General features: G+C 42.6%; 1 protein-coding gene across 1 annotated transcript; it reads left to right on the top strand.

Moving 5' to 3' along the window:
* The first annotated feature begins 15,742 nt into the window (after nt 1-15,742).
* On the top strand, nt 15,743-17,795 carry LOC148030544 (uncharacterized). The gene has a single exon (XM_087687267.1). It carries the CDS (start codon nt 16,950-16,952, stop codon nt 17,451-17,453), a length of 504 nt encoding a protein of 167 aa, XP_087543393.1. The 5' UTR covers nt 15,743-16,949; the 3' UTR covers nt 17,454-17,795.
* The last annotated feature ends 7,378 nt before the right edge of the window (nt 17,796-25,173 follow it).

Here is a 25,173-nt window from a genome sequence, read left to right as displayed (position 1 = left end):
TTAAGCATAATAGGAAAATGAGAGAGAAGAGAGGGAGAGGGAGAGGGAAGAGGGAGGGAGATATTAAACATAATAGGGAGACATTAAACATAATAGGAAAATGAGAGAGGGAGAGGGAGAGGGAGAGGGAGGGAGACATTAAACATAATAGGGAAATGAGAGAGAGAGAGGAGAGAGAAAAAAATGAGAGAATGAGAGGAGAGAGAAAAAGAGAGAAAAGATGTTAGGGAAAGAGAGAAAGAGAGGGTGAGGGTGAGGGTGATGAAATGAGAGAGAGAGAGGAGAGAGAAAAAGAAACGAGAGACAGAGAGAGAGGAGAGAGAAAAATCATTAAACCTAATAGGGAAAGAGAGAAAGAGAGGGTGAGGGTGAGGGAGGGAGAGGAAATGAGAGAGGGTGAGAAATGGGGACAGAGAGGGTGAAGGAGAGAGAGAAATAGAGAAAAGAAAATGAGAGAGGGATAGAAGAGAGAAAAAATGTGGGAAAGAGAGAGAGAGAGAGAGAGAAAGAGAAAAAAATCATTAAACCTAATAGAGAAAGAGAGAAAAAGAGGGTGAGGGTGAGAGAGAGAGAGGAAATGAGAGAGGGAGAGAAAGAGAGAAAAGGAAATGAGAGAGGGAGAGGAGAGAGAAAAAGAGAGAATAGATGAGAACAATATGCAAATAGAGGGGTCGATATTGCAAGGGGTGGAGGCACCAAAAGCTCAGAGCCAGCATCAGCTAACAATGATGGAAATACAGGAGTCCAAGAATTCTTTGAGAACGAGGTGGACTCATCCTTTTGTGGTAACATGTCTATCAACCTTCCAGTGTATGCGGAGTTGTGTCAAGAGATTGACATGGGACCATAGGATATTTCATACTTGGAGCATCCACCTACTCAATTCATTGACTAATCGCTTATAAGGGTACATAAGATATGCATTTTAAGTGAGATCATTTTTTTAAGATTTATATTATCGTGCTTTGTATGATTTAAATTGATTATGCTAACATCGTTTTTTGTTTGTGCAGGTGACATTTTTAGGATGAGTCGAGGGATGAGCAATGAGGAGTTTCAGGACATCTTCACACGCATGTCTCTAGATCAAATCGTGAGATTCAGAGACATGGTAGACCAGGAGCTGTCTCGGACATCATCAGGTCGCTCTGCTAGATCTACTTTGGCGCTATCAGATGCTTCAGCTTCGAACAGATGAGCTCAATACTCCAGAATTGGGCCAGAGGAAGGGAGTGCTTCAGAGTCAGGGGGATGCTGCAGAGATACGGAGGCAGTGAGCCCGTGGTTGGCACAGGATACAAGTGCGACTCCTCATTCTCATGGCGGTTCAGGGAGCGTGGCTCAAGCTTAGATGGATGCTGTGGAGGCACGGATGCGGTGTCTCTATCTCATCATTCTGCTGGAGTTGCGTCACCTCTAGGATTTGTCACACCTGTGGGGACATCTACTCCTGTCACTCTGGCTTTTGCTCAGCGGTCTACAGGTGGCACCTCTATGGGTGCCACTCCGACAAATATTACCCCGTTCGGTACACCGGATGCACAGGAGTCTTCTGGATATGCCCAGGAGTGTGGACGCAGGTGGGAGAGGACCCATCTTAGACATACCCCAGGGGGATATGCCTATCTTGTCAATGCTAGGTCAGGAGCCATCATCATGAATGATGAGGGGAGGAGGGTGTAATATTTCCATGTACCGTACCGTAAATATTACTTCCCGCACGCCGTGCAAACCCTGTGCAAAGGGTATCTCTCGCATTTAAATTATTGGCCGCGTAATGTGTGAGCCGCACGCGGGAAATAGGGTCCTCTGCAAATGGTAAATCGAACCAGGTGTTCAAAACCGCAAGCCACACGGAAACACCCTCTTGGGAGGGGCAATTTAATTAAATAAATGCAAATTTTTTTATGTTTATCCCTTCCCCCAGCCGATGCATGGCTGGAGGAAAGGGAGTGTGTGGGGGGAGGATGGCAAAGTGGGGGTTTGCATGGGGGAGCTCCCCACGTGGGTGGAGACCCCCTTCCCCACCCCCAAGGCTATAAAAACACCCCCCATCAAGGGGGTGTGCTTAGGGGGAAGAGGAGAGTAGGGGAGGCTCTGTGAGAGAGAGAGAGAGAGCGTGAGGCCGCCGCCGTGCTGATCGCCGCCAGTCCGCCGTGCTGCCGCCCAGCTCCGCCCCAGTCCACCGCCGCTGCTGTCGCCCAGGCCGCCAGGCCGCTGACGTTGCCGCTAGTCCGTCCACCACGTCGTCCACGACCTCCCTTTCTTCCACGTGGAGTTGAAGAAGCTCAGAAGCTTCTTTGGAAGCTTCTTTAGAAGTTTCCAAAGGGGGCCTCATAAACCCCCTTTCCCACGACTTCTTTACACCCTTTTTCCCAAAGGCCTTCCCAAGGGTCCTTTCCCACCACCGTCCCGAAATACCCTTCCCACCACAATTTCGAAGAAGGACCATTAACACCCCTTTTTTGGGAATTGAAGAGGGTCTATAAGGATCCCACTAGACCGACGAAAAGGGTCCCGCGAAGTCCTTTAAGGCCCTTCTCCGCAAGCGACCTACCGTAAAAGGATCTTCCGCCTACGAGGAAAGCAAAGGCCGGAAGGTTGCGTGTCAAAGCAGAACAATCCATAGGCGACGAAAGCGAGTTCAGAAACCTAACCTACGTGTGCAATGGCTCCAAAAAGATCCCAAGAGGCGACCGCAGGAGGCTCGACTCCGAATGTGTAAGTGGACATCACCCCGACTCCACAAGTCCAGGTTCTTCCGTGTTAATTCCGCATAAGGAAATGATTAGGCGCGCTTAGAAAGGAAATTGCACTTTTACATTTAATTTGCATATGGAAATTGAAAGAAATGCATCTTTTGAACATTATGAAAGATTGAACGATTAGAGGGTTAGATGCATGTAGTTGGTACCTTATCAAGGTAAGGAATCTAATCCTAAGCAAGGAAACGGAATTTATATGTGCATTATTTGTCATCCTAGATATGGTAGATTAAGCGTATACTGCACATTAGGTAACATACCTCTCGTAATGATTTCATAGGAAAAGGTTAAGCGCCATAAGGTTTCATTCGGAAAGAATTAATAGGGTACTAAAGTGAACGTATGACTTGCAAAATAGTTATAAGATGGAATAGAATAACACTAGTTTCGCTTGTGTTTCACCAACGACTTCGTGGCTAGGAGAATGTTAGAAATTGCGTAGTCGTCATGAGAAAAAGGTCAATCATTAAGAGCAGTAATTAGGTGTAAAAGCATAGGATGAAAAAGGATAAACAACAAGGTTGTAGGTACGACTATTGATGTAAGTCCTAGTAGGAGGTCCTAGGAAAAGTTAGTAACCAAATTATCGTGCACCAAGGAAAGATTGTATGATTCGCCAATGCATAAGTTTCGAGAGTATAGACTACAAAGTATAGGCTTGATTAATTAGGAAAGTTAGCGTACAGATTAGCAAGTAATTTTACCTCACCAAGGAAACGGCAATCAATCGCATGTTTACGCGAATTGGATCCCGTTAGATTTGGTTTATCACCCTAGAAGGATCATTCTTATCGCAGAACAAGCATAATTGAAATTGACTAGGTAATATAAACATCAAGGATTCGTATAAACATGACTGAGTCAATATGATAGGAATCCTAAGAGATAACTAGGATTTTGTGCAAGGATAATTCGACCTCGCTTAAGACAAAAACTGTGAATCTAGGGATCTTACATGCATTCACAAAATGTCGAAGCGATCGGTTGTTTATTCATGAAAGGATCTAAAGTTTTATCCTAAGGATCAGTCGTCTTAATGAAGGAACTCCGACGGAGTTGCATAATCTAGAATCATGAGCCAAACCTAATTAGAAATGACTTGAAGGATAACCAAAATCCTGTTACTCGGCTAGGGTTAGATTCCGTGATCGAAACGTTAAGAAATGGATAGAAGGATTCCGTGGAATAGATGCAATACTTGCACACCAGCCGCAACATTGTATAGTCTTGGAATTTGTCCGCAAAGAGTGTTGTCAACTCTCGAAATGAGGCTGGCAAGTTATTGAAAGATTTTAACTTACAAGAGGATGAGTAATCACCCTGTTAACTCACTTTTCTTGGGAAGTAATTGCCAAGGGAAAGGAAGATTAGGCGTTGCCTTGAAGCAAATGACCGACCATAATCTAAAGCGACATGGTCGCTGGAACCTACCACAACTAAACACTAAAGTATGGATAGGGTATGACCCTAACCCAAGAATGATAGGAATCTTGCTAAGTTTCAATTGATTCCGGAACGAATGCGGATTGCATTCGGAGGAAAGGAAGTCACTCCTTAACAGTTTGCCAGCTAAAAGACCACTGAAATTGATTGTGCTTGTAATAGTTTAGAAAGGACTGTTTGCATTGTTTGCTCAATGAACTAAAGGATGAAAATATATCTAAAGCTTCAGGTTGGTGCCTGAGAGGCAGCTTCAGTTACCCCCGACTGCCTGCCTGACCCTAACCAAGGGGGTTGTGAACCGCGCCGGGAACGTGGACCGAACCCGCCGTGAGAGGTCTCTCCGTTGAGTTCTACTTGGAGCAGGAGGACGCTTGGGTGCCAGAGGGGGCTCTGGCTGTAAATCCCTCGCCTTCCGAGCCCTGCACAAGAGGCTAACGTGACTCGGGATTGGATCTCGAGGCCCGCATACTAGTCTACGGGCGGAAACTTGGGATAGTAATCACAGGAAGGATTACTGGATAGCCTTCGGGCGGATTATGAAAGCGCCTACGGGAGGGAAACTCCTTGTATTTCAAAGATAAAAGGATATAATGATAATAAAGGAGCTGTTTGGCATTGTTTTCTTTATGTCCTGTGATAAGATTACGTGAAGGAACCAGTGCTTAACAGGGTTAATCAAGGAAGCTGTTTGTATGTGTCAAACTAATGTGGTAGGTAATTATATAACTAAAACAAACCGAGGAAAGTGCGGAGGATGGACCATGGGTCCGTCCTACGGATGGGTGGTCCCGGTTAGCCGAGAACTTTTCTCAAAACCTTTGACGAACAGAAGGACGATCGTCATCACTGAAACAAGCAAAGAGAACAATGACTTGGAAGTACCGATTACCCGATTCAGGCTGTTTTAGGGAAACGGAATGGGACTATGCCTTTTGGCAGAGAGGTCGAGCCTTGCATCCCTCTCGTTTCCCATTCTCCTTGAACCAAGTGCAGCATGAATCCGCTTCAGACCAGGCGTTCTGCGTAAAGTAGCTCGATCAGGTCTGACGTTAGTCGCCGTTAGTAAACGACCAAACAATTCCGTTCGATCCTAAGTGGGAAACGCCCAGGACACTTCCGTTACGGGGCAGACGCGGAAAGTCCTAGATTGCAAAACCCGCAACATTCCATGGGAGTGCTGGGCGGAGTTTTCTAGACAACCTTTCCGATGGACTGCTAAGACGTGTCCTAGAGGATGATAGTGGACACGTTACAGAGGGTGATGGCTCGCATGAGAGAGTTGTGCCAAAAAGTTTTTTGGCACGTCTTAGATCATTAGAAGAACATACCGGAGGGGAGCAAGAACTACATAGTAGCATCCTTGCATGAGGAGTTTTCGATTCCAGCCTTAGTAGATAGATTTTCTATGGGGTGGATGATGGACTGCATGCATGCATATATGTCACATAGACGATCGGACGCACGCAAGGCACTCAAGAGTAGGGCTACAAAGCCCGAGTGGCTAGATGCAGACGACTAGCACTGACTGAAGGAGAAAGCTACAAATTCTCCAGGACATTGGAGTCAGTAGTGCGAGGCGGCGAGGGCACGAGTAGAGGCCGGAGTGGTCCATCATCTTGGGAGTAGCAGCCACAGGACATATCTAGAGGACTTTGTAAGTTTTTCTTTTGTTTTACTTGTTTATTTTTTTGCAATATCCTTTGTACTGAAAATCATGTTTCTAATAGTTAGTATTTTGTTTTCTTTACAGCACTCCATTACAAATCGCGATCCGACGGGCCTTGAGACTTGATATGCACAGAGGCACGGTCTCACTGCATTGATCGACCGATTGTATAGACATGATGGCCCTGTCACTCATCTTTCTTGTCCGTAGTTACCATGTTTAATTAGAATGCATTATTGTATAGTGGACTGATGTGTTGTTGTTTCTTTTTTTGCAGAGTCCGTTCGATGCTCCTTTGCGGCAGGATGAGCTTTCGGATGGCGAGGATATGTAGCTTGCCCTTGGATCCCTCGAGCTCACACACCTTTCATTTTTTATCGCTTGATCTATATAGACATTTTGTATGTAGTAGTGATATCTTGTCATGATTGTACCAGTCGCTTTTGTTATGCGATTATGTATTTATTTCATGTATCAGTGTTATGATTTCAGTATACTTTGTTTTTATTTACAAGAGCATTGTATACAGTGCAGAAATGATTTTGTATGGCCCAAATAAAGCACACAATGCCACAAATTTTTTTCCCTGTTACCGTCGCTATTAGTGTCACAAATTTATTGCACGCGTCCTTATTGGTGTCATTATTAGCATCGCAGAGCATCGGTATCAGCGTCGTTATTGGCGTCAGAGGCCAATAACGACGACGCTGATACTGAGTTTTCTATGGCGTCACCAATAGCGACGCTTTTTGTGACGACGGGGGAAAATTTTATTATTTACATTTTCATCGCTTTTAACGTCAATATAAGGCCTATATCTTGTAGTGTCAGCATATCGCATGTCTTTGCACTCCATGCTAGCAAGCAATCTGACAAAAACGTTGGTTGTCCATAGAACACATACGATGCTTTGGTGAGTTTCAATAAGAGATTATTGACCAAGTGATCTCAAGCTTTGAGTAAATGAAAAGAAAAGTGTGTATCAATCACTCATCAATCATGGTTTACATTCACAAAGTATTTGAATATCATATATAAAAATATTAGACATGCCTGTGAAATTTGCATAGAGAGGTGACACTTCATCCCAAGGAATGTACCTATTGCAGTCCATTAGAACAGTTTATGGGTGTGTGATTGATAGAGTGTGTAAGCTGAGACACTAATTGGAGGGCATACTATTGTCGGAGGGGTTTTAATCAAAAGGTCATATCCACCGAGGATTAGAGATAAAAGGAAATAGAGAATAGGAGATAGAAGAGGAGAAAAAGAATAGACAAGACGTACACAAGATAAAGACAAAGCATAATGAATCGAAGCACTATGTATTAATAGAACATGAGAAGATAAACAAACTTCTTATTTGGCACTACTCAGAAGCAATCTCCAAGCATTAGATCTCTTTGATCTCCCTTGTAGACAAAAAACATGCATTAAATACTAGCTTCTTCTCTACTACTTAGATCACAAATTTGATGGTTCTGTTGGCTTCAAAATGGGAGTAAAACCCTAGGACACTTACTCAGAAATCTTCCAAATCACTCCTTCTTCTTCTCCCAATTTGAAGTGTTGTTTGCTGCCTGTAAACTACGATTGTGCCTTGCACAATTTTTGAAGCCCTTATTTTTTTATGAAATCTCCCAAATTGGTTGAAAGAGCAACTTTCTTTTTGGATGTCACCCTATTCTAGAAGTTTTCTATAGATTTTTAGGATATTTACAAGAAATAATATCCAAAATATCAAAAATAGACTAAAATTATCCAAAAATCTAGTATTTTTGAACCATAAGTACTATAGACACTGACACTAATGACTAATATGGCATTAACTCTCTACATAAATATAAAAGCCAGATGATGATGTACTCAAAGGTTTTTCACACGGTGTTCACGTAGCGGCACAACATCCACCCCCTCTGAACCTACACATCCTCCGATATGTGCCACCGCCAATGCACCACCCAGGCCAAACACCCATAGCATCACCTTGTTGCTCATTGTGCACATAAGAAGGCATCCCCCTAGATCATAGATCAAAATACTCAAGATTTGTATAACTCTTGAACCACACCTAATACCCCCTCTAGGATCATAAGGCCTTGGGTGTGGATCATACACTAGAGACTGTTGAACCTCTATATACAAGCTATCAATGCACCCATCAACAAATACATAGCAACATGCTTTCTCTTTCAAAGTTTAGCACATAGAAATCTACTTATATTGTACCACATCAAACATAAACTGAGCCTCACTTGCATCGAACACATTCTCACTATCACCGAAAATAGTGAAGTAGTCCATATCTTGAAGCATCTTAAAATTTACTATCAAGGCCTCTGACAAAGTATCTGAAACATTTTTGCTGTGAAGCATTACATCTAACATCCTCTAAAGGTATATCCTCGAGCTCATGAAGTGTCTCAGAAATGATAATTGTATCCTGCAAATCATGTGCATCCAACACTTCATCAATCTCCCTCTGAAAACTTGCATCAAGTAAAGCATGAGCTTCGTAAACCTTTTCGAATGCATTAAGAAAATCTACAAATGCAATGACTGACTCTTCTACTATAGGATCTTGCAAGGTATCCGTTGCTATCTCAATATTAGACTATAACTTATATCCCAATTGTTTGCCTTCTTGCTTGCTATCATGTTTCTGCTCCTTCTCAACCTCTTCCATAACATAGTTGGGACGTGGCTAATTTGTAGCTTTAAGTAGATCCACACCTCTTCTTGTCATTCTCTTAAATATCCCTATATTATATTCATCTCTCTTCTATTTCTCTTCCACACGTATATCTGTGTTTTGTCCTTTTGGTAAATATGCATCCACTAAATATGCATAAACCGGTGATTCCCAACTAGTTATGTCATGAATGTTTAGCCATGCACGAGACATTTCACTATCAATAACTTTCCTATTTCTAGCTGTATGCAAAGCATGTGTCCATATTATAGCCTTCGGACCAACTATCACTTGGCCAGGCATTCTATCCAACTATAGAACAAAAGTATAAGCATGTACACCTGCATAAACATTTCAAACAACCAAGTCTTCCGACAACTTTTGCATACCTCCCTTTCAAAAATTCAAAGCAAGAGGCAATCACGTTTCTTGTGCATGGATCTTTCCATCTTTCCAAAAGACAAGTTATCGTGCCAATGCATCTTGATGAGCAGCACAATCCTTCCTTTCATATTGCAAACTATTACACCACATACATCTTTTCCTTGGTTTAGGGGCTGTTGTACATACCCTTTCCTCTTGTCCTTTCTCATCCAATTTTGTGACCTTCAATTGAAGATCTCGCATGTCTTTGACTAATTCATCTAATACATCTTTCCTAATAGTTGGAGCATTAGTTGTACCCATAGGGTTAGTGATAGAAGTGGATGGCTTACAAGATATATCGACTATTTTGCTTGTAACAGTGGGAAATCTAGATACGTGCAATCTTTCTCTTCTTCTATGATTTCTCACAAGTGTAGTAACAACTTCCTTCACATGTCTCCACTTTGTTTTAAGCCATTTTTCTGTAGTTTTTTTATCTAACAAATCATCAAGCTTCTCTTACAACTCAAGATCTGCAGCTTATAGAAACAATTCAATATTCAGACTTGCAAGAGCTTGCTTTTCAACAAGATCTAATTGTTCAAATTGACTTTCAAATTCTCTTAATAACTATGTAGCCACAATACCTTTATTGGGTTGTAGAATCCACCCTTGGAAAGTCTTGTGAGTAATCAAACAGGTGTCTACAATGTAAAGTTATCCCCTCAATGTCTTCTTGAAAGCTACCCAGTCAGCATCCTACATGTGTAATTTAGTAACTCGGGCTTTCAATTCATGTGTAGTGGCTCATACAAAATACGGGCTCCATGCAAGTTGAGCCACCCCAAAGGACTCCATCTTTTGAGCATAGGTATGCATATAGACATATATATTCCTACCATCAAATAATTTCATCCCATACTCTATTGCCAGTGCTCTATTTCCAGTAGAGTATTTATCACAACACTTTCTGTTTGAGCAGAGCATGCATCATCTATTGTTGTTGTTGTTGTACCTACATAGGCATATTCATATTCAATACTAACTACTGCAAAATGTCACTAGAACTTGTGCTTGAAGGTTCTACCATATTGTCTTTCCTTTTGACGACCTTTCACATGAGGTTCACAAATGTCAGAGGGGTTTTAGTCGAAAGGTCGTATCCATCAGGGATCAAAGATAGAAGGAAATAGAGAATAGGAGATAGAAAAGAAGAAAACAAATAGACAGAAGGTATACAAGATGAAGACACATCACAATGAATAAGAGCATTATCTATTAACACAATATTAGTGAGTTTGGAAACTCCCAATTGTGCCATTTTTTGAATACTAAAAAGGTGGCATCCGGATAACATGCCCATAAGTTTCTCAAAATCATATTATATGACCTATCATTGGAAAGCACTTGAAAAATGGAATCTATTGAGCTATAGAGTCCTTAATTTGGAGTTATAGTGTTTAAGTTATAACAAATCCAAATATTTGACCATGTGTCCCAAACTTATGGGAAATTTTCAAATTCCCCAATATGATGTTTATTGATAGAAATTGATAAGATAAACAATTTCCTTGTCTTGCAGTACTTAGAAAAAATCTCCAAGTATTAGATCTCATGGAGCTCCCTTCCAGACAAAAAATGTGCATCAAACATTAGCTTCTTCTTTGCTACTCATACCACAAATCTGATGGTTCTGTTGGCTCCGAAAGAGGTGGGGGGGGGGGGGGGGGGGGGGAGGGAGAACCCAAGATATGTACTTAGAATTCTTGTAGATCGCTTCTTTTTCTCCCAGTTTGGAGTATTGTTTGTTGCTTATCGATTGTGATGGCACCTCGCATGATTTCAGAAGCCCTTCTTTTTTTATAAAATCCCCAAAACAGAAACTTTCTTTTTGTATGTCACCCTATTCTAGAAGCTTTCTACAGTGTTTTAGGATATTTACAAGAAATAATATTCAATATACCAAAAATAAGTTAAACTTGTCTAAAATCCTAGTATTTTTGTACCATCCATACTATGGACACTGACATTAATGACTAATGTGGCATTGACCCTTTAGATCAATAAGAAATCCAGATAATGATGCACTCCAAGGTTTTTCTTACTGTGTCCATGTAACGACAGGATACCACAGACTACACCCTCGATACCAGTGGAGAGAGTGGGCCTTTTGGACCTTTCTCGAATCTTGGAGCTTGAGGTGGAGGCAATGATCAATGCATTAATGCCAATGAATACCGAGTCATCTAATCCATTAAGAGAGGAAGTATGCATACCATTATATGATGGGTGTCGAGTATCTTTCTTGAAGATGGTGCTTGCGCTCCTAATTGTCGAGGCAAAGTATAGGTGGAGCGATGTGAGTGTGACCAAGTTGTTTAGGTACATTCTATGGTCTGTTGATTTTTTCACCTCTATTATAAAAAACACTTCTTGTGCTCTTCAATGATGCTTCTAATTTCTTTTCAGGTTAGTAAAGTACCATCTCAAAACATGATGCTTGAGTCTCATGATGATGCATAATTGGTGTTACGAAAGCTTGGCATAGACTACAACAACATCTATCTATGTGTCAATGATTGTGTGTTGTTTCAAGGAGACTATGAGACTATAGAGACATGTCCAAAGTGTGATACATGTCCAAAGTATGATGCTCACAAGTATCGATAGGACTTAAAAGGGAAAACCATCTCTCAGAAGATTCTAATAAACTTTTCACTTATATCACATATATGTTACATGTTTCATATGTTGATCCATAGATGGAATTCAACGAGTATCAACAGATTCACATGGATGGAGCCACATTGATTCCATGTTTCTATGATTTGCATGAGAGCCAAGGAATCTTCAACTTGGTCCTTCTATGGATGTCATGAATCCATATAGTCTCCACTCAACTTCTTACAATGTGTGGCTTGAAGTGCTTGTTAACTACAACATCCTCCCATGGCTTTCTATGAAGAAAGAACACCGATCCTTAGCATTCCCGGGCACTATAAAGTCAAAACCATGGACATCTACCTCCGTCCATTAGTTGATGAGCTCAAGATTTTGAGGGAGAAGGGGATCGCTGTGAAAGACAATAAACCACAATGATTGATGGTCTGCCAAAATATGAGCCATTCTCATGTAGACCATGCATGACTTTTTGAGATTTAGGGAGGAGTGCTTAGTTAAGTGGGTTTACATTCTCATTGGTGATATCAAACATGGCTCCCTCAAGTTTGAGTTGACTAGGTAGGGGTATTGTGATAGGTCTCGTTACCTGAGGTTATCATGCATGTCCTTTGTGTGAGCCATATTTTGACTCCCGAAGGTCACGGACCATGAAGAAGATGGTATATCACAGACATGCCACTATCGTGCCACTACGCAGTGACAGTATGAAAAAATCTAGAATGCATTGTCATTTAGATTTCTTATTGATCTAGAGAGCCAATGCCATATTAGTCATTAATGTGAGTGACCGTAGTGTGGATGGTTCAAAAATACTAGATTTTTGGACAAGTTTAGCCAATTTTTGATATTTTAGATATTATCTCTTGTAAAAATCCAAAAAATATTTGACAACTTCTAGAATAGGATGACACGTAAAAGAAAACATGTATCTTTCAGCCATTTTGGGAGGATTTTATGCAAAAAGAAGGATTGGAAAAATCACGTGACACACAATCGCAATTTTTAGGCAATGAACAATACTCTAAATTGGGAGAATAAGAATAAGTGATCTAGGAGAATTTAGGCCAGGTATCTTGGTATTGACCCCCTTCCAAAGCCAACGAAAGCATCAGATTGGCGATCTGAGTAGCATAGAGAAATTTATTGTTTTATGCATGTTTTTGTCTACAATAGATTTATCTTCTCATAATGCAAAAATAAATTGACAAGATTTACCTATTTGAGTATTCTTCTACACCTTCTATTTCTTTAAGCTCCTTGTATTCCGTCTACTCCTCTCTTTGAATCTCCCTTAAGGCTACTATCTCTTACCCCCATGGTAGACTTTTGACCCCAAATGCTTTGACAGTGGTGAACCCGATGTGAAAGTCAATAACAGGTGTGTAAAGATGGAGAACTTTGTAGGTTCAAGAGGTGGTGATGCTTTACAATAGATGATTGCTTTAACAAGAATTGAAATAGTTTAAGGGTCAAGTTGTATGAAGAAAATATATTTTTTCATGGGGTACCACAGTATGGATGGAGTTGGTATTTCTCTTATTTGGCCATGCATGCATTGCATGATCCGATTGATGAGTTACATAGAAGAGATGCTGGTTGGGTAGATTTTTGTAACATTCACAAATCTAAACCACGCATTCTGCATATGAATCTCCTCTTAGGAGGCTAAAATGTTAGGATAATGACAAAAAATTTTATTGATTATCCCTCTCTCCTCCAGCCGACTATTGTGCTGGAGGAGAAGGGAATAGTAATGGCCACCAAGCTGCTTGCTGGATGCCATGAGACAAACGAAGCATGCCCGATGCCACGTGGGGGAGGGAGCTACCTCTCCCTCTCCCTATAAAATCATGGCTATGGGAGCTTTGGAGGGGGGAAGGAAAGAGTCGAGAACTCTAACGCTGCCATTGGTCGCTGTCGTGGAGTGTGAGGGTTGATGCTGGCCGTCGAGAGGGAGGGGACAAGGTGCTTGCGCTACCGTGAGTTGGGGGAGGCCCACATCGACATTAGCTAAGAAGGGGAGTGTTGAAGAGGAGAGAGGAGAACGGTCAGACTGCTGACGTTGCCATGAAGCACCATAGTCGTGAAGGAGGGGGAGACTGTCGATGCCGCCGTGAGAGGGAGAGGAGGAGCCGACACGCTGTGCCAAGAGGAGAGAGGAGGGGGCATCAATCGCCAACAAACGTGCAGCACGCATCGCTGCCGCCAATCCTGGCCTCCTTCCACGTGGGGCTTCTACAAATATCTAGAAGCCTTGGAAGCTTCTTAGAAGCCTACAAGGTTGGGCCTCCTAAGCCCCTTTCCACATTAAACCCCCATTCCTCTTTGTGGGTCCTCCTAGCCCTGGTTCATGTGGGCTTGCTAAAACACCCCCCCCCCCTCGGGATCCAAATCCTCCACTTCCCATAGCTTTATTAGGCCTTCCTCTTGAAGTTCTTCATAACCTCTTTCCCACTCCCCGGGATTTAATCCCTTCACCGGCGATTCTTACATCTTTTTCCCCCTTTTATTTCCACCAAGTGAATTTTAAAACCTCCACTCCCCGGGATTTAAAACCTTTCCGATTGTACCCGCACAAGCCCAAATTCTTTGCTGGGTTTATGGGCTTTCCCATTGAACCCTCCTAAAGATAACTTCTCTTTCCTTCGATCTTCGAGGAGGAAGCCTATAAGGTCTTCCAAAGCCCAAATTCCACAAGACGGTGCATCGGTCAAGGAAGCTGAATCTCAAAGGGAATTGTGCGTGCGAGGGAGACGGGCCAAGATCTTAAATCTACAGCCAAGGCAAGAAGATTGAATTCGTGATGGGCGCAACCACAGGAGGATCATCTCCTAACATTCATGTGGACATTTCACCGAATCCACAAGTCCAGGTTTTTACTAATTTTGATTCCACGCAAAAGCATTAGTCACGATAACTTCATGGATTAGGAAGCACCTATGCATGCTTAAAATCACCTAGTCAAGTTAAATGCAACTGGAAATACATCGACTATTCGAACAATGATTAGAATTAGTTCATGACATGAAATTGGGTCATTGGTATTTTCCATATAAAGAAATTGTCTATCCATTTAACGTCCTTAATAGTATGTTGCCTTGTCGTGCATGTCAAAGTGACGGCCTAGAACACCTATTGCCTATCATTATAAGGTTGAGATTATTAAAGTGCACCTTTGACTGGGCATGGAAAGATTAATTGCACATCGCATTTTTAGACAAATCTTCATTGAATGATTCATTAGGGAAAGTCCTTAAACCCGTAGGAAATAGAAGAGCGCGGAAATGATTCTAGGAATTTGCGTGTGGCATGTGATTGTAAATTGGAATAGGTCAACTCTAGTTTTTTTGGCATGAATTTCACTACGTTGTCGTATTGCTGTGCATTCGAGGTGTGAAAACCACCCAAAAGTTGTGTGTGTGATTTGATACTTTGTACATATTTAGATGTTATGTTTGCTCTTTTATTTTATGCTGAAGACGAAGAAGAACAAGCCATGAGATGCAATCTCATGGCTATACTTATTTCAAGATATGTCGATTATGGGTTTCATGAGGATGTTTCTAACATCTACAACCGGATGTTCTATGTGTGAATGGCAGTAGTATGGGCACAAAACCAATTGATCATGATGAGTCTAGAGAGCTTATCAAAGCGTATCCTAGAAAGATGTGCGAATGTCTTCCGAATCTGAATGGAGAGAGTGTTGTGGAGTGTGATCAAGTTTCTTCCATGCTCACAAAAACATTTTGTGGAGTGTAATTAAATGTAATGTGTTAGTGGGTTTATGGGTTTGGATGTTTCTTCAAGGCCTCTATGGATTCTTGGAGATGTTTTCATGGGCGCTTATCACACGGTTTTCGGTTTCAAAGCTAGCTAAAGGAGAAGTGTTGACGTTAAATATTGGTTCTATGTCTACTGGTGCCCGTGTGCTTGCTGTGAAAACAGATCTTGCTAAGCTGCAGCTTACTTCTCCAGTTTGTACGAGTAAGGGGGGGAAAAAGCATATTTGAAAGGGGAGAAAAGAAAGGGCCGCTTTTGGAAAGGAATTGGGAAAGGGAGGCGCAGAAAACATGGAAGGAGGAGACTAATAAGGGATTTTTCAAAAACTAAAGAGGGAAGAACAGAGTGGTGGGGACAGAAAAAGGAGGTGAAGACTAATCTAGGAGGAAAAAACAGAGTATTCGGGGGCGCAGGGAAATTCTGCAATCGTGGCTAATGTAAGCTCTCTCTCGGTCATCGAAAGGAGGAGCAATGGAGGGGAACAAAAACGCATATGTTGAGGAAGACCCACAACCAACTCTTTGGGGGAAGGAGCATCTGTCACGGTGATGCTTTGAAGGATGGTTAGTCCTTGTTTTGTGGCAATCACAGAGATCTCCCTTGCTATGTGCCTCGTTCTTCTGTTAAGGGGGAACACATCTATTTTCTCTCTCCTCAAGGAATCGATGGAAGCGAGAGTGACTGTGCTGCAGATGAAAAGGGCTAGTGTCAGGATGAAGCTCAGCGGGTTGGGACTCATGGGAAGATCCGGGAAGGTATGACCAGACAGGTGCGTGACGCATGGCCAAAAAGCACTGAGGTGTTGGAACTACTGGATGATGATCGGCACATTCTTGCATATCGAGTTCTTACCACTGATTCGCGCCTGAAAAACTACGGATCTGATTCTGGAGCTCCGATACTGCACGAAGGGGCAAGGTTTCTCTACGACCGAATCAGTATCCACCACAGAGGGCGAGCGATACTGAAGTTACTGTGACAATTCATGACACAGATCTTCAGGGACAAGTAGGAAGACACTCTCCGCAGGATCAGAATTTTGTGAAGTGGCTACAGAAGGGTGCCGAATTCAATGCGTAAAGGAATAGAGCATTTGAGGATTGTATGAGGAGGGATGCATCGACAATAGAGAGCAGAGAATTTCAATGATCCTTCGTGCTTTTCAACATCGATGGTACTCTGCGACTTTGATGAACAGATTTTTTTTGACTGGATGAGGAGAGGATTAATGGGAGATGGAGGAAGATAGACAAATTTTTGAAGATTCATAAGGGATGAAAAGGCTCTAACGAGAAGAAAACAGGGCGAGCTCTGAGTTCAGAGTGACTGCGAGGAGGAGTCATGGCGTTCTTGCGTCAGATAACATCATCGGAACTCCAATCTTAAGCAGTCTATATCTCCTCTGTTCTAGCCCGTAGGACAACTATGGTGAATCATACCGACTCTGCAGCTCGCAGCATCCATGAGACCAACCCTTGGAACCTGGTTCGGAAGATCAACATCATAATGCTGCTGAAGAACGAAGGCACCATCCGGATGATCACCACCGTCTATGCCCTGTGATATACTGTCATCGTTGTCAAGGGAATTGGAAGAACAAGGAAGTCATGAAAAAGTCCTGGGAGAGCAGCCCGAAAAAGATATTGGAGGAAACAGGGCAAGCAGTTCAAGGAATAGAGCTAGCCATAGCAGCAATGATTATACGGCAAAGCCTTCTAGCTTCAGTTCTAATCAAATGGAGATCATTAACTGTATCAAGAGGAGCAAAGATTACTACCAAATTCTTGGTGTAGAGAAGCATTGTTCATCAGAGGACATCAAGAAAGCTTACAGAAAATTGTCTTTAAAGGTTCACCCAGACAAAAATCAGGCGCCTGGGGCAGAAGAGACTTTTAAGACTGTCACAAAGGCATTTGCTTGCCTGAATGATCCAGCATTAAGGAAGAGGACAGCTGGAGGTCAAGCTGGGAGGCTACACACTCAAGAAGTGAATGGAGTTGCAGAAAACAAAACCAGCACAAATTTCTTCACCTCTTTCTGGAATCTAAAGACATAAAATTTTTCTCTTGTGAATGACATAATGACAAGAGAAAATGAGAGATTTTGATTGATGATTATTGATCAGAAACAGTCCAAACTTTCTATCAAGTGTTCTCTGTATCTTTTCTTGAAGCTCATCAAGATTGCCATTGAAGAATTAATTTTTAAAAAAACAATACTTTGAGACTTCAGTTCTTGTATAAACAGAGGCTACTGATTCCAGTTACATTAAAAGACGATTCTTAAAAGGATCTGAATGTATTGAAACAAACAAATGCTACACATGGATAATATATTTAACTGAACTTGTCTGCAAGGTTGCAAATGTCATACTTGACTAATCTTTTATCCTGAAATTTATCAAGGACTTCTGAAGTTGCGACATTGCTTTCAAAACCCTCGGCCCAATGCTTTCAAAACCCATAGGTGAACTATCTCCTCGGCCCAATGCCGAGTCTCTGAAGATGAACTTGAAGCAGATCCTTCGTAAGTGCTTTGGTGAAGATATCTGCTCCATTCTCCTCTGTTGGACAGTAGACCAATTTCACTATCCCATCCTCCATCAAATCACGCACATAGTGATACTGGATCTCTATATGTTTGGTGCGTGCATGAAACACTGGATTTTTGGCAATGGCGATGCAACTTTGATTGTCACATCTCAGCACAGTTGGTTCTTCATCCTGCACTCCCATATGCCATAGAATCCTTCTCAACCATACAGCCTCACATGCAGCAAAACAAGCTGCCTTGTACTCTGCTTCAGTAGAAGACAATGCCACTGTTGGTTGCTTCTTACTAATCCAAGCGAAAATTCCTGAACCCAAAGAGAAACAATAACCAGAAACTGACTTCCTGGAATCAATGTCTCCTGCCCAATCTAAGTCACAGTTCCCCACAAGAGAAGTTCCGAAACTGTATGTGATACCATAGTCAAGAGTTTTCTTCAAGTATCTGAGCACCCGCATTCCAGCCTTCCAATGACTCTCATGAGGTTTGTTTGAGAACCTGCTCAAAACACCAACAGCAAAACTGATATCTGGTCTGGTGTTACACAAGTAGATCAGACTGCCGACCAACCTCCTATACCTCCTAATGTCTGCTAATGCTGATGTATCCTCGACGGATAACTTTGCATTCACCTCCATAGGTGTAGCTATCTCCTTGCACTCGGTCATGCCAAATGCCTTCAAGATCTCCCACGCATACTTCTTCTGAGAGATGAAGATCTTTCCTGGCTCTTGCCAGACTTCAATCCCCAAACAATAGTGCAGCAAGCCTAAGTCTGTCATTTCAAACTCAGAGCTCAAAGCCTTTCGAGTTTGGTTGATCATATCTTCATAGTCACCTGTAATAAGAAGGTCGTCCACATATAGGACAATCACTACAGACCTTTTACCATCCCTGTAAACATACAAGTTAGCATCTGAGGCACATCTTTTGAAGTTTAGGTTTAAAAAGAACCTATCTATCCGCTGGTACCATGCTCTGGGGGCTTGTTTTAGCCCATACAATGCCTTCTTCAGTTTACACACTTTGTTCTCAGAATGGGGGGCCTCAAACCCTGGTGGCTGAGCCACGTACACCTCCTCCTTGAGGTCACCATTTAAGAATGCTGACTTAACATCCATTTGGTACACTGGCCACTTCTTGTGGGCAGCCACTGCAAGTACAGTGCGAATAGTGGTCATTCTGGCAGTTGGGGCAAATGAATCTTGAAAATCAAACCCTTCAACTTGTGAAAATCCTTGGGCAACCAGTCTAGCTTTGTACTTTTCTAAGGTACCATCAGCCTTGTACTTTACCTTCCAGATCCACTTGGTGCCAATAACCTTCCGCTTTGCTAGTCGATCCACTAGCTCCCAAGTGTCATTCTTCATTATGCTGTCATACTCCGCCTGCATAGCATCCTTCCATGATGGATCTGCAAGTGCTTCTTCTAAATCAGTTGGCTCCTTTACTTCTCTCATAATCTCAACCATCAAGGCCATATTGACTATGTGAGCAGAAGCCCTCCTTTGCTCCTCTATTCTCTGAGACCTCCTTGGTCCGTCTGCCTTCTCCTCAACAGATGCAGGCATAGGATTATTGTGGTCATAGAGCTGCTTCACCCAACGCGGCAATGGCTTTTCCGGTGGGGTGATGTCAGGTTGGTGAACTTTTTCCTCATCATCTGAAGATGATCCTTCCTCCTCCTTAAGGATAGGGATAGCTCTCGGGACAGGTTCATAGTGGACTACTTCTTCGCTTGATGATAAAATGGAAGAACTTGCCTTCTCCTCCTCCAGTGTATGCGGCTCCTCCTTGAACACCACATCACGGCTCGCGATGATCTTCTTTGCCTCTTGGTCATATAACTTGTAAGCCTTCTGCTCATCACTATAACCCAAGAAGATACATTTTCTGCTTTTTGGTTGTAACTTGTTTCTCTTCTCATCTGGAACATGTGCATAACATTCACATCCAAAAATTCTGAAATGTGAAACAGATGGTTTCTTACCAGTGTAAGCCTCATGAGGTGTTTTTCCCTTGAGAGCCTTTGTGTAGCTCCAATTTAGAATGTAGACTGCAGTATTAACAGCTTCAGCCCAAAAATGGTTAGGCAATCCCTTGCCCTTTAGCATGCATCTTGCCATCTCCACAATGGTACGATTCCTGCGTTCCACAACACCATTCTGCTGAGGTGTGTGAGGCGTCGTCAATTGACGCTTGATCCCTTTGCTCTTACAAAAGCCTTCAAACTCCTTTGAGTTGAACTCACCACCACCATCTGTTCTAAATTTCTTCACACTTTTCCCTGTTTCATTCTCAACAAGTATTAGCCATTCTTTAAACTTACCAAAAGCTTGAGCCTTATCACGAAGGAAGTACACCCACATCTTCCTACTGTAGTCGTCGACAATCAACATAAAATAAGAAGATCCCCCCAAGGCCTGTGTAGGCATCTTACCACACAAGTCAGCATGCACCAACTCTAGAGGAGCATGTGCTCTATTCTTGCTTTCTTGTGGAAATGCCTTTCTCTGTTGCTTGCCCATCATACAAGCTTCACATGGTTCCTTCAATTCAGTTATTGTAGGTAGGTGAGCAACCATACCTTGCTTTTGCATCTCCTTCAATACTGCAAATCCGATGTGTCCAAACCTTTCATGCCAAAGCTTACTTGTGCCCACTCCAGCGGTGGCTGTAAGAGCACTTAGCTCATACAGGTTGTTCCTTCTTTCTCCTTTGCCAACAATTGTGCCAGCACTATCAATAATTTCTGCACCTGTCTTCTTGAACCTCACTTCATGACCAAGATCAGTTATGGCAGCAACTGATAAGAGATTTCTCCTGATTTCGGGAACATACAACACATTTGAAAGCTTTTTGACTTCACCATTTGCAACAACAAAAGAAATAGTACCTGTGCCCGCAGCAGGGCATTTAGCATCATTTCCAACCGTCACAGTGATGGATTCTTGTAGAGGCTGCATAGAACTGTATAGACCTTTCTTGTTGGTCATGTGAAGGGAGGCCCCACTATCCAACACCCAAGAGTCAGTGGTAGATTCTTCTTGCGCCGAGGAGCACACTTCCTCAATGGTCGCCATGAATAATTCCAACTCTGCTTCAGCCGTATTGGCTGTCTCTTTCCCTTTACTTTTAAGGGTACCATTCTTTTCATCTGCCTTCTTGACACGACAATCTGCAATTGCATGTCCTTTCTTCTTACAGTAGAAGCACTCTCCTTGAAACTTCTTCTTGCCGCCCTTCTTCTTTTTGTCACCATCATTTTTGGTGGAGGAAACACCTTTGCCTTTTGCATTGGCAGAGAATGCAGCATCTCCATTGTTGCTTCCTTCTCGGGCTTTCAGCCTCAACTCCTCCTCCATTAATAATGCACAAAACTCCTCAAAAGTCAAAGCTTGAGGTCTCACTTGAGTATTAAGGGCAGTTACTAGTCCATCAAACTTTTGTGGACAAATCCGAAGACACCTCCGAGCTAGCTCTTCGCTAGTCTTTTGTATCCCAGCGCCAGCCATCTGGTCGCGCAGATTCTTAATCCGAGTGATGAATGCTTCAACCGTCTCTCCTTCAGCAAACTTCTCTGCTGCTAGTTGATTCTCCAAGTTTTGAATCCTTGTTTGGTTTCGTGTTTCATACTGACTCCTTAGTACATTCCAAGCCTCTGACGCTTTGGTTGTATGCTGAATCAGAGTCAAAACACTGTCAGAACAGCTTGTAACTAAGGCACACAATGCATCTGCATTCCTTCGTTTCCAAGCTCGTAGAAGATCTGCATTCGGAGGAATCATCACACTAGGATTTGATGGGTCGGGGGTAGGCTGTGGTTTTGCGTCAGTCCCCAGCACAGTCTCCAGAAGCTCATAAGAATCAAGGATAGTTGTAATTTTGAACTTCCACAAGGTGTAGTTTGTACCATCTAACTTTCCTTCGCTGAAGGTTGGTGGACGAATCCTCAGTGTTTGAATAGCCGGTACAGCAACACCACCTCCTGCACCGCTTCCTGATGCGCCAGAATTGCTTCCCGGAGTCGACATCGTTTCTCTTTGCTGTTGAAGCCTTTGCCTCTTGCACGCTCTCCGATCTCTAGAGCCCCCTGGGCTCTGATACCATGTAAAATATTACACGGCGCAGCAAACAGAATCTGAGAAAGAGATAGAGAGTACACAACAGATAAGAGGAGAATCAGTAAATTCTTTAACTTCAAACAACTGATACAAAGATGGCTCTGTCCACCCGTGCGCTACCACTGAGTGAAGCTTAGATGGCGATCTAGACAGAAGATAGGTGAAGAGCTTAAGGCTAGCTAGAACAACAACTCTGACTGGGTGAAAGATGAGTGAGAGATGGCTGCGAAGGGGTTTAGCTTTTATAGCCCGCGAAGGTCGTTAGGTCGGCCTGCTGACCGACCTACCATATGAGCCTCCACTAGTCGGCCAGGGAATATTCCAGGGAATATTCCCTTTACCATCAGGCTGGGGGCGCTACCCCCGGACCCCCGCCAGGGGGGCCGCTGGCCCCCCTGGGACCCCCCAGCCAGGGGCCGCTTCCGCGGCCCCCGGACCCCACAATAGGGGCCCCTTTTAACTCCCTTACCACGCAACTCAATGCAATGTGCCTCGAGTTGCTACCAGCTTAACCACTCCGTCTAACCCAAAGATTAGACCCACAACAATCACCTTTTTGCCATCCGGTCACATAGACCTCATCTGATGTACAAGTCAGGACTCAACCAATGTCCGGGCTCACATTTGGCTTCTCCTCATAATGGGGGCCTTACAACTTTGAGCACCATGGATCATTGGTAGCATCTAATGAGGGTGGGGCATTGATCATATCTAACACCGAATTCAATGCGTAAAGGACTAGAGCATTCGAGGATTGTATAAGGAGGGATGCATCGACAATAGAGAGCAGAGAATTTCAATGATCCTTCGTGCTTTTCAACATCGATGGTACTCTGCGACTTCGATGAACAGATTTTTTTTTAATGGATGAGGAGAGGATTAACGGGAGATGGAGGAAGATAGACAAATTTTTGAAGATTCATAAGGGATGAAAATGCTCTAACGAGAAGAAAACAGGGCGAGCTCTGAGTTCAGAGTGACTGCGAGGAGGAGTCATGGCGTTCTTGCGTCAGTTATCATCATCGAAACTCCAATATTAAGCACTCTATATCTCCTGTGTTCTAGCCCGCAGGACAACTATGGTGAATCATACCGACTCTGCAGCTCGCAGCATCCATGAGACCAACCCTTGGAACCTGGTTCGGAAGATCAACATCATAATGCTGCTGAAGAATGAAGGCACCATCCGGATGATCACAGCCGTCTATACTCTGTGATATACTATCATCGTTGTCAAGGGAATTGGAAGAACAAGGAAGTCATGAAAAAGTCCTGGGAGAGCAGCCTGAAAAAGATATTGGAGGAAACAGGGCAAGCAGTTCAGGGAATAGAGCTAGCCATAGCAGCAATGATTATACGACAAAGCCTTCTAGCTTCAGTTCTGATCAGATGGAGATCATTAACTGTATCAAGAGGAGCAAAGATTACTACCAAATTCTTGGTGTAGAGAAGCATTGTTCATCAGAGGACATCAAGAAAGCTTACAGAAAATTGTCTTTAAAGGTTCACCCAGACAAAAATCAGGCGTCTGGGGCAGAAGAGACTTTTAAGACTGTCACAAAGGCATTTGCTTGCCTGAATGATCCAGCATTAAGGAAGAGGACAGCTGGAGGTCAAGCTGGGAGGCTACACACTCAAGAAGTGAATGGAGTTGCAGAAAACAAAACCAGCACAAATTTCTTCACCTCTTTCTGGAATCTAAAGACATAAAAATTTTCTCTTGTGAATGACATCATGACAAGAGAAAATGAGAGATTTTGATTGATAATTATTGCTCAGAAACAGTCCAAACTTTCTATCAAGTGTTCTCTGTATCTTTTCTTGAAGCTCATCAAGATTGCCATTGAAGAATTAATTTTAAAAAAAACAATACTTTGAGACTTCAGTTCTTGTATAAACAGAGGCTACTGATTCCAGTTACATTAAAAGACGATTCTTAAAAGGATCTGAATGTATTGAAACAAACAAATGCTACACATGGATAATATATTTAACTGAACTTGTCTGCAAGGTTGCAAATGTCATACTTGACTAATCTTTTATCCTGAAATTTATCAAGGACTTCTGAAGTTGCGACATTGCTTTCAAAACCCTTCGACAACATTGTAGTCAGTAAAGGAGTGCATGTTGCACATTTTTCATATGAAAAATTTCATTCATCAAGAGTTGTATTTAGGGAAAGGCTGCATGGTTTATTGAAGCATGAAATCTTAAAAGCTTAGAAAAAGAATTGTGGGCATGATTCTTGAATGCAAGTCCTAGTAAGATCAATGGAAGTTATGCCGTAATTTAACATGCGTTTGATCTTAACAAGAAAAGTTAGGGTTATTGCGAATTTAGGGGTACGTAGAAGCAATGAATCACGCTTTAGGTGAATTGTGAGATGTTACAACTAGCTTTCTCCTTTAAGATCAAGTTAACATCTCTAGGGATGGTTCATCCTTGTTGCAAGACAAGTAGATTGAATTATCTAAATCGCCTAACCCGCAAGGGATTCGCATAGGATGGCTCAACCGATACGATAAATAACCCAAGTGCTAACTAGGGTTTAGCATGTTAAGGACTTGACCTAGTTTCACGCACTTGTTACCAAGACGAACCCTTGAACCAAAGGTCCTACCCACATTCACGGAATGTAGGGACAATTGGACGCTCATGCATAAAACAATCTAAGGTTTCTACCCTAAGGATCACTCATTCAAATGATGAAACTCGGATTGAGTTGGAATCCCTAGGACCGAACGTTGTCGGCCTAGTGTAATTAGGAATGGGTTGGGTAAGAAGACACCCTAAACCCTGCTTCTCATCTGGAGATAATTCCGTGACCAGAAAATGCCGTTCAATGGGTGAAATGATCCCATGGAATAGATGCGACACTTGTGCAATAAGTTGCAACGTCGCATAGACTTGTGGTTTGTTCACAAGAGAGTTTTGCCATTTCTTGGAATGAGGTTGGCAAGTTCTTGCAAGAGGATGAGTAGTCATCCTGTTATATCACCTTTCTTGGGAAAAATTGCCAAGTAAAGGGAAGTTAGGTATTTGCTTGGAAGCAAATGATCAATCAATAAATTGGAGCGACATGGTTGCCAGGATTTACTGTTA

This window comes from Lygodium microphyllum, chromosome 10 (assembly GCF_053477565.2).
Source record: "Lygodium microphyllum isolate KBCC chromosome 10, Lygodium_microphyllum_v1.1.10, whole genome shotgun sequence".
Lineage (NCBI taxonomy): Eukaryota > Viridiplantae > Streptophyta > Polypodiopsida > Schizaeales > Lygodiaceae > Lygodium > Lygodium microphyllum.
Note: the sequence above shows the minus strand (reverse complement) of the source record. Positions and strands in the feature narration are given on the sequence as shown.